This window comes from Polypterus senegalus, chromosome 14 (genome assembly GCF_016835505.1).
Source record: "Polypterus senegalus isolate Bchr_013 chromosome 14, ASM1683550v1, whole genome shotgun sequence".
Taxonomy (NCBI): domain Eukaryota; kingdom Metazoa; phylum Chordata; class Cladistia; order Polypteriformes; family Polypteridae; genus Polypterus; species Polypterus senegalus.
This window is the reverse complement of record NC_053167.1, coordinates 18388779-18404531: the sequence shown is the minus strand read 5'-3', so window position 1 is coordinate 18404531 and position 15753 is coordinate 18388779. Positions and strand designations below refer to the sequence as shown.

At 38.3% G+C, this 15753-nt stretch overlaps 1 protein-coding gene across 1 annotated transcript in view; it reads right to left on the bottom strand.

Moving 5' to 3' along the window:
* Positions 1-15753, bottom strand: part of LOC120515185 (probable phospholipid-transporting ATPase IIA) — a 177184-nt gene that overhangs the window by 113230 nt on the left and 48201 nt on the right. The window contains exons 3-4 of the mRNA XM_039735937.1: positions 11481-11594; positions 8207-8315 (exon numbers count right to left, since the gene is read on the bottom strand). Coding sequence (XP_039591871.1) covers positions 8207-8315; positions 11481-11594 — 223 coding nt within the window. The remainder of the gene's footprint in view (positions 1-8206; positions 8316-11480; positions 11595-15753) is intronic.

Below are 15753 nucleotides of genomic sequence, written 5' to 3'. Positions count from 1 at the left end.
CGGCCGGGATGCCCCTGAAATAAAAGGATGGGGGAAGGCACATACTTGCCAACACTTCTTCCTCCAAAATGCTAGATGGCAGCTTCCCTGGAGTGCAGTGGTACCCCGGATTCCCGCAGGGCACTATGGTACATAGAGTTCGGACACACAGCCCTGCTGGGTGCCGCCAGGAGGAGCTGTCAAAGGACTTGGAGACATATACTTTTACTGTGGCCCGGAAGTACAAGATAGTCATGAGGATGGAAGCTCTGAAGTACTTCTGGGCTCAAGAAAATCCCTGTTCTTTATTAGACTCAGAAGTGCCAGCCAGTCACGTGGTCGGAAGGGCAGGAACACTTTCAGGTCAAAGACTATTTAAAGGACTGATGGGAACCCAGCAGGACAGCCGGAGTTGGGAGGGAGTGTGACAGAGTTCGCTGGGAGGTGTGGAGGAGAATTTAGTGACTTACTGTGTGCATTTATTGCTATTGATGCTGGTGGAGGTGCTTTGTGGTACAACACAATTACTTAAATTATTTCCTGATGATTTTAACTTCTGTCCAGTGTGTTTGTCTGTTGGGGAAAGGAAGAGCAACAGTGCCACCAAGCATCCACTCATTTACAATATACAGTTGTGCTTGAAAGTTTGTGAACCCTTTAGAATTTTCTATATTTCTCATAAATATGACCTAAAACATCATCAAATTTTCACTCAAGTTCTAAAAGTAGATAAAGAGAAACCAGTTAAATAAATGAGACAAAAATATTATACTTGGTCATTTATTTATTGAGGAAAATGATCGAATATTACATGTTTGTGAGTGGCAAAAGTATGTGAACCACTAGGATTAGCAGTTAGTTTGAAGGTGAAATTAGAGTCAGGTGTTTTCAATCAATGGGATGACAATCAGGTGTGAGTGTGCACCCTGTGGTATTTAAAGAACAGGGATCTATCAAAGTCTGCTCTTCACAACACATTTGTGGAAGTGTATCATGGCATGAACAAAGGAGATTTCTGAGGACCTCAGAAAAAGAGTTGTTGATGCTCATCAGGCTGGAAAAGGTTACAAAACCATCTCTAGAGAGTTTAGGCTCCACCAATCCACAGTCAGACTGATTGTGCACAAATGGAGGAAATTTAAGACCATTGTTTCCCTCCCCAGGGGTTGCCGACCAACAAAGAGCACTCCAACAGCAAGGCATGTAATAGTCAGAGAGGTCACAAAGGACCCCAGGGTAACTTCTAAGCAACTGATGGACTCTCTCACATTGGCTAATGTTCATGTTCATGAGTCCACCATCAGGAGAACACTGAACAACAATGGTGTGCATGGCGGGGTTGCAAGGAGAAAGCCACTGCTCTCCAAAAAAAACATTGCTGCTCATCTGCAGTTTGCTAAAGATCAGGTGGACAAACCAGAAGGCTATTGGAAGAATGTTCTGTGGACGGATGAGACCAAAATAGAACTTTTTGGTTTAAATGCAAAGCATTATGTTTGGAGAAAGGAAAACACTGCATTCCAGCATAAGTACCTAATCCCATCTGTGAAACATGGTGGTGGTAGTATCATGGTTTGGGCATGTTTTGCTTCATTTTTGCCAGGACAGCTTGCCTTCATTGATGGAACAATGAATTCTGAATTATATTAAAGAATTCTAAAGGAAAATGTCAGGACATCAGTCCATGAGCTGAATCTCAAGAGAAGGTGGGTCATGCAGCAAGACAACGACCCTAAGCACACAAGTCGTTCTACCAAAGAATGGTTAAAGAAGAATGAAGTTAATGTTTTGGAATAGCCAAGTCAAAGTCCAGACCTTAATCCAATCGAAATGCTGTGGAAGGACCTGAAGTGAGCAGTTATTGTGAGGTAACCCACCAACATCCCACAGTTGAAGCTGTTCTGTACGGAGGAATGGGCTAAAATTCCTCCAAGCCGGTGTGCAGGAATGATCAAAAGTTACCGGAAATGTTTAGTTGCACTTATTGCTGTAAAGGGTGGGGGGGCAACACCAGATACAGAAAGCAAAGGTTCACATACTTTTGCCACTCACAAATATGTAATATTCGATCATTTTCCTTAATAAATAAATGACCAAGTATAATATTTTTGTCTCATTTGTTTAACTGGTTTCTCTTTATCTACTTTTAGGATTTGAGTGAAAATCTGATGATGTTCTAGGTCATATTTATGCAGAAATAAAGAATATTCTAAAGGGTTCACAAACTTTCAAACACTACTGTATATAGCTCCTAAACTCGGATGCTGTTTCTGTCATTTTGTGACTGTGCATACTCCTATTACCTGCTCTTACTCTGCTCATTAAGGGTTTAGTGTTCTTATGTGTGAGCTATTCAAGTTTCATTGCCACTAACCTTGACACTACATGCTTGTTTTTCTTTTGTTTCCCTCAATACAGCTAGGTGGGGTCTGTACACTGATTCAAGCCTAAGAGCTCTGTTCTCACTCAGTCATCATGATTTTCATGATCACACCTGTCAGAACACAGCAGAACCGTTTTTTATTATTATTATTACTATTTTTGATATCTATTCAGGCATGCAGGTGGCAAAATTAGCTCTATAAATTGTTTGAGCCTGAGACAGAATCAGAGATCAATATGGCTGGCAGAAAATAAATCCCGGTATGGGATATGTTTGAAAATCCATCCATCCATCCTCTTTCGCTTATCCGGGGTCGGGTCGCGGGGGCAGCAGCTTAAGCAGAGAGGCCCAGACTTCCCTCTCCCTGGCCACTTCTTCCAGCTCTTCCGGGAGAATCCCAAGGCTTTCCCAGGCCAGCTGGGAGACATAGTCCCTCCAGCATGTCCTGGGTCTTCCCCAGGGCCTCCTCCCGGTTGGACGTGCCCGGAACACCTCACCAGGGAGGCGTCCAGGAGGCATCCTGATCAGATGCCCGAGCCACCTCATCTGACTCCTCTCGATGCAGAGGAGTAGCGGCTCTACTCTGAGCCCCTCCCGGATGACTGTGCTTCTCACCCTATCTTTAAGGGAAAGCCCAGACACCCTGCAGAGGAAACTCATTTCAGCCGCTTGTATTCGCGATCTCGTTCTTTCGGTCACTACCCATAGCTCATGACCATAGGTGAGGGTAGGAACATAGATCGACTGGTAAATTGAGAGCTTTGCCTTACGGCTCAGCTCTTTTTTCACCACGACAGACCGATGCAGAGCCTGCATTACTGCGGATGGCGCACCGATCCGCCTGTCGATCTCATGGTCCATTCTTCCCTCACTCATGAACCAGACCCCGAGATACTTGAATTCCTCCACTTGGGGCAGGATCTCTCCCCCAACCCTGAGAGGGCACTCCACCCTTTTCCGGCTGAGGACCATAGTCTCGGATTTGGAGGTGCTGATTCTCATCCCAGCCGCTTCACACTCAGCTGCGAACCGATCCAGAGAGCTGAAGATCACGGCCTGAGGAAGCAAACAGGACAATATCACCTGCAAAAAGCAGTGACCCAATCCTGAGTCCACCAAACCGGACCCCTTCAACACCCTGGCTGCGCCTAGAAATTCTGTCCATAAAAGTTATGAACAGAATCGGTGACAAAGGGCAGCCCTTTGGCAAAACATATATATATATATATATATATATATATATATGTTTTGTGTGTGTGTGTGTGTGTGAGAGAGAGTGATGGAAGGCCAGCATTTCAGTCCGACCGGAACGTCCCTCAAAAGAAGAAAATATCCTTTTCAGGGCACAACATCCCCCATGCTAGATGGTAGCTCCCCTGGATGGAAATGGTTCCTCAGATTCCCGCAGGGTAGCATGGGACACGGAGTCTGTCTCTTCAGCCCTGTTGGGTGCCATGGGTGCTGCCAGGGGGAGCTCACCAAGAACCCGGGGACTATTTTGATTACGTCAACCCAGAAGTACTTCGAGGTAACGAGGACGAAAGCCCACAGTACTTCCGGGACACTTGATGAAGGAAGATGTGGTGTTGACCAGGAGAAGAAATACTTCTGGGTCAGAGACTTTAAAAGGATTGTGGGAAACCCCAGCAGGTCAAGCCAGAGTTGGGTGGTAGAGGACAGAGCTGCTGGGAGTGGAGGGCTGTTAGTAATTACTGTTATTGTATTTATTGAAGAATTGTGGATTGTGCGGTGATAGATGCACTATTTACTGAAAAAAACTATTAAAGAATCTTCTGGTGTGTCTGGGACGTCTGTCTGGTGGGTTCAACGGGGCAACAGCGCCTCTAGCGTTCACAATATTATAATATTATAATCTATACTAATAAAAGGCAAAGCCCCTCACTCACTCACTCACTCACTCAGTGACTGACTGACTCACTCATCACTAATTCTCCAACTTGCCGTGTAGGTAGAAGGCTGAAATTTGGCAGGCTCATTCCTTACAGCTTACTTACAAAAGCTAAGCAGGTTTCATTTTGAAATTCTACGTGTAACAGTCATAACGGTCGACAATGTCCGCCATGTTGAACTTTCTTATTTATGGTCCCATCTTCACGAAATTTGGTAGGCGGCTTCCCTGCGCTAACCGAAACCAATGTATGTACTTATTTCAGTGGTAAGATGCCACTGTCAATGGTCTTTGTTACTTATGGGCCCATCTTCAAGAAATTTAGTACGCGAGTTCCCAATGCTAACTGAATCCTACTTACGTACATATATACGTCCATAGCCTGCAGCTCGGTCACCGTGTGAGGCGGCGTTGGGTCCCCCATCCCAACGCCTCCCACGTTGTTGGCTGCCTGCCTATATAAGGTCGTCCGTCACTCCGGTCTCTACATTCCCTTCCTTGCTTTGCCACGGGATTCACATCTCCCTGCTGATAACTACAGCCTTTTTATTTAATCCATGGCTTCTCCGCTGTTTTATTGTTCGTTTATTATGATTATAGTTATTGTGTAGGTATTTTAGACTTACTTTACATTGTTCAGGTACCCATTTCCTTTATCATTCCAACCGTACCCCCATTAACATGTCTATCGATGTGATCACCATTGATCAAAGAACTGTTACTTACCGAGTGGTTTTTATGCCTGGACATGGCACCTGCCTTTTCCATTCTCTTTGTTACATATTGCAGGCTTACTCTTGATATCCGGAGGAACATTGTGTCTTATGTATTGAATGACTTGGACAGGTTCAAGGTGTGGACTGATGACGGTACAGGAGATAATTATCCTACACAGGAGCACTATAAGAGTGAAATGCTTAAGCCCTTCACCTATGGTTCTGCATGTGAGTTGATGACTGCCGCTGAATTGTTCGGTTGTTACTTCCAAGTGTACCGAAATGGCCAAATATTTTACACCTTTGGACAACCGCCAATGCCTCTTAAACATCTTAGATTCACAAGCGACGATTTCAGTAGTGGACACTTTGATGTTCATGAATGTTTAAACTCTCAAAAGCCGGATGTGAAGTTATCGATGAAGCCGGTTGTATCCTTAAAACGCTTGACAGATGCCGAATGTCACTTCAACACAAGTCCTGCAAATACTAACGCAATTGAAACAAACCATGAAACTCAAACTGATTATGACAACAGCAATCCAAGCTGTGAGAAAACAGTAAAAAGGAGGCGTGTCAGAAGTCATGGTACATTTTCTGATGCAGGAAGACGAAAACAACTTTGCGACGCTGCCGCCAAATACTCGCAGAAAAATCCACAAGTTCATAGAGATGCTCTCGCTAATTACTCGCAGAAAAGTCCAAAAGTTAATAGACATGCTGTCGCTAAATACTCGCAAGCAATTCCACAAATTAATAGAGACGCTGCCGCTAAATACTCGCAGGCGATTCCACAAGTTCATAGACACGCTGCCGCTAAATATTCGCAGGTAAATCCACAAGTTAATACCAGGAATGTCTGTTAAACATCTTAGATTCACGAGTAGCGATTTGGGTAGTGAACACTTCGATGAATGAAACCTGTTATCTTTACAATGATTGACAAACACGGAATGTAACTTGAACACAACACGTCCTCCAAATACGAAACTGATTGAAAGAAATAATGATAATCAAATCCTTGATGACAGCAACACTCATAACAGTGACAAAACAATTACACTGATAATCATGTTACGTTATTTTTAAAATGTTTCCTTTTCTTTTTCATAACTTCTTTAACACACGACTTCTCTGCTGCAAAGTGCAGGTATTTTGCTAGTGTATATATGTATCATTGGCTGAGCTTTCAAAGTAGCAACTTCCTTTTAATATATGACATGCCTTATGGAAACAGTAGTATTTCAGCAGTGACATTAAGTTTATTGGATTAACAGACAATATGCAATATGCATCATAATAAAATTAGACAGGTGCATAAATTTGGGCACCCCAACAGAGATATTATATCAATATTTAGTTAAGCGTCCTTTTGGAAATATAACAACCTCTAGATGCCTCCTATTGCCTTTGATGAGCGTCTGGATTCTGAATGGAGGTATTTTTGACCATTCTTCCATACAAAATCTCTCCAGTTCAGTTCAATTTGATGGCTGCCGAAAATGGACAGCCTTCTTCAAATCATCCCATAGATTTTCAATGATACTCAAGTAAGGGGACTGTAACGGCCATTCCAGAACATTGTGCTTCTCCCTCTGCATGAATGCCTTTGTAGATTTCGAACTGTGTTTTGGGTTGTCGTCTTGTTGGAATATCCAACCCCTGCGCAACTTTGTGACTGATGCTTGAACATTATCCTGAAGAATTTGTTGATACTGGGTGAAATTCATCCGACCCTCGACTTTAACAAGGGCTCCAGTCCCTGAACTAGCCACACAGCATGATGGAACCTCCACCAAATTTGACCATAGTTAGCAGGTGTTTTTCTTGGACTGCAGGGTTCTTCTTCTGCCATGCAAGGTGCTTTTTGTTATGACCAAACAATTCAATTTTTGTCTCATCCGTCCAAAGGACTTTGTTCAAAAATTAATCTGGCTTGTCTAAATGAGCATTTGCATACAAGTGACTCTGCTTGTGGCATGAGTGCAGAAAGGGCTTCTTTCTCATCACCCTGCCATACAGAAGTTCTTTGTGCAAATTGCGCTGAATTGTACAATGATGTACAGATACACCATCTGCAGGAAGATGTTCTTGCAAGTCTTTGGAGGTGATCTGTGGGTTGTCTGTAACCATTCTCACAATCCTGCGCATATGCCACTCCTGTATTTTTCTTGGCCTGCCAGACCTGGCTTTAACAGCAACTGTGCCTGTGGTCTACCATTTCCTGATTACATTCCTTACAGTTGAAACTGACAGTTTAAACCTCTGAGATAGCTTTTTGTAGCCTTCCCCTAAACCATGATACTGAACAATCTTTGTTTTCAGATCTTTTGAGAGTTGCTTTGGGGATCCCATGCTGTCACTATTTAGAGGAGAGCCATAGGGAAAGGCAAATTGTAATTGACCATCTTAAATACCATTTCTCATGATTGGACACACCTATCTATGAAGTTCAAGGCTTAATGAGTTAATCCAACCAATTTGGTGTTGCAAGTAATCAGTATTGAGCAGTTACATGCATTCAAATCAGCAAAATTACAAGGGTACCCAAATTTTTGCACAGCCAGTTTTTCACATTTGATTTAATTCCATAGAACTAAATACTGCTTCACTAATTTACTAATCACTAGTTTGGAAAACACCCCAGTACTCAGATGTTCCTAGGAAATGAAAGACATACCACTGTTATCTTTTAAAGTAGAGTAAATTGTTATGCAAACTTACGCAAACATTTTCAAATGACTGTATACATACACACACAAACAAACACACACAGTATATTAATATTATATTAAAAAAAAACAGATGATGCAAGCAAAAGCATGCATATATGTGATTTGTCCCAGAGCTATCTACTTCTTCTGGATAAAAAGATATTGTAATATAAGCCAAGAAAAAATAATTCCGAGCTATGAAAAATTGTCAGGCACAACCATAGTCGGTAAATTATCAAGCAGCTCATATTAGTAGAACTCTACTTTAAAAAAATAAAATAAAATAAAAACAGAAAAAATCATTCACATTTTTCTGTAACAAGTATTAAAAAGTACTGCCAACATGAATAAAAACAGTCTACAGACAGGAAGAATTATTTAATACAGTTTCAAGAGGCAATTAAATGAACATTAACAGTAATATACTGTAGTTTTCTTCAAATAAGTTTTCTAAATTCATGCCACAGCTGAACCTGCAAACCTGTGAAAAGCATTCATCACTAACCACGTGTGGAGAGTTTGCTGTATATCTGCGAGTTCACTTCTTTGTCACGCATAGAGCATCGAATCTCTTCCACAGCTTCTCGGATGATTGTAATAATCAACACAAATCCCTAAACAAAACAAAAAACATAATTGCACAAGAAAATATAAAATGCCAGAAAGAGACGATTACTCCGCAACAGCATATACTATATGCTTGGTTGAAAATGTTTCGGTAAATGACCGAAAGGCAAGTGGAATTTTTTTCTTTTGTTGTTTTTTTACAACTTGCAGATTTTTTTAGGAATTTAATTACATAAGTGTTAGAGTTGAGTTAAAACGCAGAAAAGTTGTATTAGGGCCATGCAGCAATCTTGCATTCCTGTAATACCCAACATAAAAGCTTAGTGTAAAGAAAGATGTATAAAGTAGTATATGATGGGAAGACACATTTCAGTAAAAGTTCAAACATTAAAAAGGTAGTTTACTATTGAGTGCATAGGAATGTTACTTAAACTAATAAAAGTTTGAGTTTTTCAAAAACAAGTTATTCTCATACAGAATGCAGTCAAACAGGATACTTCATATGGGGTATGTAAATATCACATCAAGCTATCAAAGTGCTGTTTTACTCGTATCATTTTTTTTCTAAATGGTACGTCTTTTGTGGCTAAGTATCACGTAGCTTTGGTTGTTCCATATCCACAAACATTGCACACACTGCAATGCACTTTCAATGAAGTTTGTTTATTTATAACTGAAACAGCGGGAGCACTGACAGACTGTGGCAGGTTTTATAAGCATTTCATCATGCTGCTTACCCTTTACCTACATACCCAGCTGAATAAAATTGTTTTGTTTTGTTTTGCTTTTCTCTAATAAATACTGAAGCAGTTTTCGGCTGCACACTCCAATTTTCTTTTTTAAATTGAAAATGCATGTTAAAATTTAAAATGAAAATATATGCAAAGAACATTTAAAGTGTGCAAATAAACAGATTGTTTAACAGTCACTTAAGCTGTATTAAGCTACTTATAGTTTTTGTGGGTTGGGCAGTAGTGAGTCATTAGGGGCATCAGTGAAAACAAAATAATTCAGACACCACTAGCCTTCATGGTTATAGTACACAAAAATGTGATGAAGTTCTAATATTAAGCAGGCTTTTTACACATTTGGGTGATTGATGACCAGCCATGAAAAGAGCTCATCTAGTAACCGAAATAAATGAGTGAAAGTGTAAAATATATTTTGTAAGCATGTATTCTTCATATTTTAATTTATAAATACTGTTTTTAAATGTCCCAAAAATGCAACTTATTCTTAAAGAATTAATCGTTCAGACTTTCAATATAAAATTGTGAAATGATGCCTGTTAAATAATGACATAATAGAGGCATGACTGAATGTCACAAAGCAAAGCAGTAACACAAACAACATAAAAAAAGAATGGCTATACAAACTAGGAAAACCCCATTAAAAGATATCAAAGCTTAGAATGCCTTAGAATTTTATACACGATATGCATATAGCTATTTTAAAAGAATTACCAAATAGACTCAAAACATTAACATTGTTTCTAATTATCTTTACTTCTGAATCAGAGAATCTGAGTATATTCAATGTTGTTTAAATATACTATGAATTAATATGCTAATAAAAACATAGGTGTAAAGTAAATTAATTACAAAGTTTGTTTCTAAAATGATAGTCTACTATAAAAAAACACTCAGTTACAAGCAGGTCATGCCACATACTTACATAATTAGGTCACTGTCTTTTATTTAATCACTCCTTGATCAAATAAGCTAACAACATTAACTGCTGTTCATCTAATACACATGCATGTGGTAGTATGAAATGCACTTAAAATTTAATCCATTTAGGGAAAATCTTCAAAAAATATACACATGGGATGTTAACAGAATGAATATAATTATGAACATATATGACATCTGTACAACATTTCAACTAAAGAAAAAAGTCATACACCTGTCTGGGATAACCAAAGACTGTATATGCCTGTGTTGAAATGCTAAATTTATCAGTAATTTTTTGGTGTACAGTAATCCCTCGCTATATCGCGCTTCGACTTTCGCGGCTTCACTCTATCGCGGATTTTAAATGTAAGCATATCTAAATATATATCACGGATTTTTCGCTGGTTCGCGGATTTGTGCGGACAATGGGTCTTTTAATTTATGGTACATGCTTCCTCAGTTTGTTTGCCCAGTTGATTTCATACAAGGGACGCTACTGGCGGTTGGCTTAGAAGCTACCCAATCAGAGCATGTATTACATATTAAGTAAAACTCCTCAATGCTATAAGATATGCTTCCCGAGCGGTGCTTGATTCTTTGCTTATCTCTGCCTCTATCTCACCCTCTCTGACATTCTCTGCGCCTGACAAAGGGGTGTGAGCAGAGGTGCTGTTTGCACAGAGGCTGTTTGCTTAAAAGATACTGACGCTCCTCTAAAAAATGCTGCTTTATTGCGGTGCTTCGGCATATTTAAAAGCGCACGTATTGATTTTTTGATTGTTTGCTTTAATCTCGCTCTCTCTCTGACGTTCTCTGCGCCTGGACGGAGGGGTGTGACAGAGGGGCTGTTTGCACAGAGGCTGTTTGCTTAGAAGATACTGACGCTCCTCTAAAAAATGCTGGGCAAACTTAAAAGAACACGTATTGATTTTTTGATTGTTTGCTTTTCTTTGCGAGCACTCGCTCTTTCTCTCTGAAATTCTCTGCTCCTGATGCAGACACTCCTTTGAAAAGAAGATATATTTGCATTCTTTTAATTGTGAGAAAGAACTGTCATCTCTGTCTTGTCATGGAGCACAGTTAAAACCTTTGACTAAAGGGTGTTATTTCATGTCTAGAGGGCTCTAATAATGTTAACAGTGTGGGAGAGTTTATAAGGGTTTAAAATATATAAAAATAACTATACAAACATATGGTTTCTACTTCGCGGATTTTCATCTATCGCGGGGGGTTCTGGAATGCAACCCCCGCGATCGAGGAGGGATTACTGTATTACTTGCAAATATAAGGTCATACTTTACTTTTATGACTATACCTGAACGCATTGAAGTATTTCATAATAGAACACAGTAAAACACATACAAAAAAAAAAATCATGCTTTCAAGTAAATACTGGTTCTGATTATCATCCCCACCCCCTTATCAGGACTTGCCATCATTAGCCTGTACTATTAAAACAAGACAGGAAAGATCCAAATACTGCATGCACTACTTACAACGATAAATAAATAAATTAAAAATTAAAAATTGTCAGCTTACCAAAGGAACCCAGTAGGTGTAAAGTGCACCAAGCCTCAATTCTGGCACAAACTGAGAGCACGCAAGCAGCAGAAAGTACAGGTTGAAAAAGTACTTGAACTGGTTAAACAGGACCTGCAATCAGTACATTGTGGGGTTAGATTGCATCCGACACTACCAATGAATGAAATACAAGAATAATGCTTCCCATTATCTAGATAGAGATTCTTACAGTAATATATATATGATCAAATTCAGATATTCTCGATCGGTACTGAAGTGATTTCATTTTGAGTCAACGTCTTTGAATGATAATTATGTAAGAATGTTTGGATCTGTAGCTTTAATGTTTCAATTTGACTGGAAGACTTATAAAATTTACAAATTTTTAAAAGTGTTTTCTTGTTTACAAATGAATTTCCAATTTTATTATATTGAATAAAGCCCCAAAACATCTTTGTTGGCCACAAATGTACAGTACACATATGTTTAATATTTGCCAGACAGATTAATACACAACATGTACTAGGAGTAAGTTTTAGGAACTGTTATGAAGGTATGATGCAACAATACAAAATTCAGACTCAACCAAAGTTTATACAGGTACTAAAGGTCAAGCTAAAATAGTGTGCTTGCTGGTCATATATATTTTGCGTATTTTAAGTTATTAATTTGTCCTTAAATTGTGTCCATTGAGCCTATCTAAAAAGATATTTTTTAAAAATCATCCCACTTTTAAAGATTTACATCAATAATGAAATACTGGTTTTGTACAACAAACATGATGTTGTTATATTACAAATAATTTACAGTATCTTTCCCATTATTCTATAGATATCTTTCTTAAAAAATACCATACATAAATTAACTTGTGAGCAGAAAGTACATAAGCTTAAAATGTTATGAAATACAAATATGCAGATCTACAATTATATTTAATACCGCATTAAACATATTATGTTTTGAAGTAGTCTCTGAAAGCTTAGTACACTTTATTTTGTGTTGATTGTGGTGATGACAAAAGCATACTTGTAAGTATTCATTTGAGCTGAAATCTGGTGAATGGACTGGCCGTAATATACTGTTAATTGTTGTATATATTAATTCTGCAGTTGCCATTACCCAAGACAATATATTTTTTTATGAACATAAATACATACATTCATGAGTGAGTGACCTGAAAGTACATATAGTACAAAGTTAACAAACCAAAGAGAACTAAATTTTACAGTAGAGCACAAGAAGCTTAACACTATTGTAAAATCCAAGGTTAAAAGAAAATTAACAGGCTTATTTAACAGTTGGTTGATGCTTGATATCGTCAGTACAGCCGTAAATAACAAAGAGGATAAAAGAGGCAAAGAATTCCTAAAAATTCCTAAAATGCTTTATGAGACCAGTCTTCAAGTGTCACATGTCACAGAAACATTAAGTCTTTAGATTTTTTTTTTAAATTTAAAATTGATACTTGATACTCTGCACCAACAGAGACCATTAAATAGGTAAAAAAATATTTTATAAGGTTTAATGAATACCAGTACAATGTAAACATCTTTATGGACATATAAAGAAATTTCTCCTTAATTTCAGAGAAAAGCCAAGCAAAATGACACCTTTTATTGGCTAACTAAAAAGATTACAATATGCAAGCTTTCGAGGCAACTCAGGCCCCTTCTTCAGGCAAGATGTAATTTCAGAAAAGCTGATCTGACATGGCAAAAATATAAATAAAAGGTAAATTTCCTCCAGACAGAACCAATGACTTGATATTCATTTAATAATAAAATAGTGAGTACCACATGAGTAAGTCACAATATAATATTGTATCAAAAAACTTACGCCTAGACTAAATGTCAAACACAATACTGAAAACTTCCATTACAATACTTGTAAAATCCACACTTAATATACTGTATTTATTACATGAAGAGGTTATATTCAATATATTGTGCTGTAATTTTTTTATCTAAATATTATCCAGTCTTATAGTATTCAGTCTTACTTAACAGGTAGAAAATTATTGGTAAGTTGTGGTGATTGCATTTTGGAGACCCATGATATTGTAAATGGTATATCACAACAATGCATTCTAGGTCCACAGCTCTTTTCAATCTACATTCTTCCATTAGGTCAGATTATCTCAAAGCACAACGTGAGCTACCACAGCTGTGCTGATGACACACAGCTATATCTATCATTAGCGCCTGATGACCCCAACGCTCTTGGTTCACTGATCCAGTGTCTTAGCAGTATTTTTGATTGGATGATTAGTAACTTTCTCAAACTAAATAAGGAGAAAACAGAAATCTTGAGGATTGGATTTAGCAAGGGTATTAGAAATAAATTTGATCCACTAACCTTAAAAATCAAAAAGTAGATTGAAAAAAATTTAGAGGTAATTATTGATGCTGACCTGAACTTTAAATCTCATATTAACCAGAACACTAGGTCTGCATTTCTTCACTTAGGAAATATAGAAAAAGGGAGACCACTTAATAATTTACAAGATGCTGAAAAATCAGTTCACACCTTTGTTTTTAGTCAACTAGATTACTGTAAAGCACTCCTAACAGGACTATCTAAGAAAGACATCAATTGGTTGCAATTAGTGCAGAATGCAGCAGCCAGAAAAGAAAATTTGAGCACATCTCGCCAGTTTTAGCATCAATACACTGGCTACCCGTGCCATTCAGAAAAGACTTTAAAATACTACTTACAAAGCCTAAAATAATATGGCTCTGCCCTTTTTTTTTTGGAATGTCTGTCTCCCTACACTGTAGTTTTAACCTCAGATCTTCAAAAGGAGGTCTATTTAGAATTCCAAGAACCAAATTTAAAAGAAGTGGTGAGGCAACCTAGAACTTCACCAGGCTAGTACTGAGGATCATTAAAAAGAAAAAAAAAAAAAACTGCTGAAAACCCAGAATTTATAATATGGCTTTTTTGTAACTACATTTTAGTTGCATTTCCTGATAGACTATATGGGCATAGAATTATCATATTCTTCAGGGATCCGCAATCTGTACTAATCTCTACTGTTCTCTGCTGTTTTTTCCAGTTCTTTTATGTGGCAATCTGCACCACCACCACCACCTGGCCAAGGCCCTATGCAGCATACTGTGTTGATGGATTGAAGGAAGGTGTCTCAGCTGTCCAGAAGACCAACATTATCAGTTACTATAATGTGAAGCCTGAAAACAAAGAGGACTGATTTACAGACATTTATGTTAGGCAGAATGCCCAGTGGGGGTCTTTTGGTTTTGGAATCCCTGCAGATTTAATTTTTTTCTCTAACCTAAGTAGAGTTTTCTTTTGTTTTTTCTGTCCTCCCGACCATCTGACCTTACCTTTTGCCTTTGTTCTTCTTTAATATTATTGCATAATCTTGTTTGTTTTTCATTTCCTATAACTTTCTTTTTGTTGTCTTCTTGTCACTTTCAGCTACATTGCCTGTATAAAAATGTGCTATATAAATAAATGTTGCTGTTGTTATCCACAAAGCAGCACAGGACACTTGAATACTGCAAAATGGTGTAACACTGTTTTTAGTGCTTTCATTCTAGCAGTTTAAAATTCTAACCATATCCCAAAGCTCACCAGTCCTATCCAATTAATTCCTCCAAAATAACAACTCTAATTAAAGTGCTACTGTGTACCACACTACTTGGTAAATTATTCCAAGCGTCTATGCTATTATGCATGAAGAAAAAAAATTACCCTGTGGTCTGAATATGGATCCCAATGCTGCAGTGCAGTGAGGGGGTCATTGTGCTGTAAAAATGGCACCACCCTCCGATGAGACGTAAAACTGAGGTCCTCTCTGTGGTCATAAGAGATTCCTGGGTATCCTTCATAAAGAGTAGGTTCCAATGTCCAGGCTAAATTGCCCTTGACGGCTTACTAATTCTGGTACTCTAAACATCCCTGGTTTCAATATCGCTCTCTCTCTATCCCCTTCACCTAACAGCAAATATGTGGTGAGCATTCTGGTGCAAAAATGGCTGCTGACATATCCTCCAGTTGGATCCTGCACATTAGTGGTTGAAGTGACTCCCCACTCACTAAAGCACACAGAGTAATGAGAAAAGCACTATATAAATGTAAGGAATTATTTTTACTTCCTTGATATAATACTTCAAATTTACTTACATTAAATTTCATCTGTTACAAATGTGCCAAAGCTATCCCACTTTAATGATTTGATGGATTCTAGAGTATCTGCCAGCCTAGCATGGTATCATAGAATTCCAGTATTTCAGTAAAACATGACCTTCCTCATCTGAACCTATGCTTG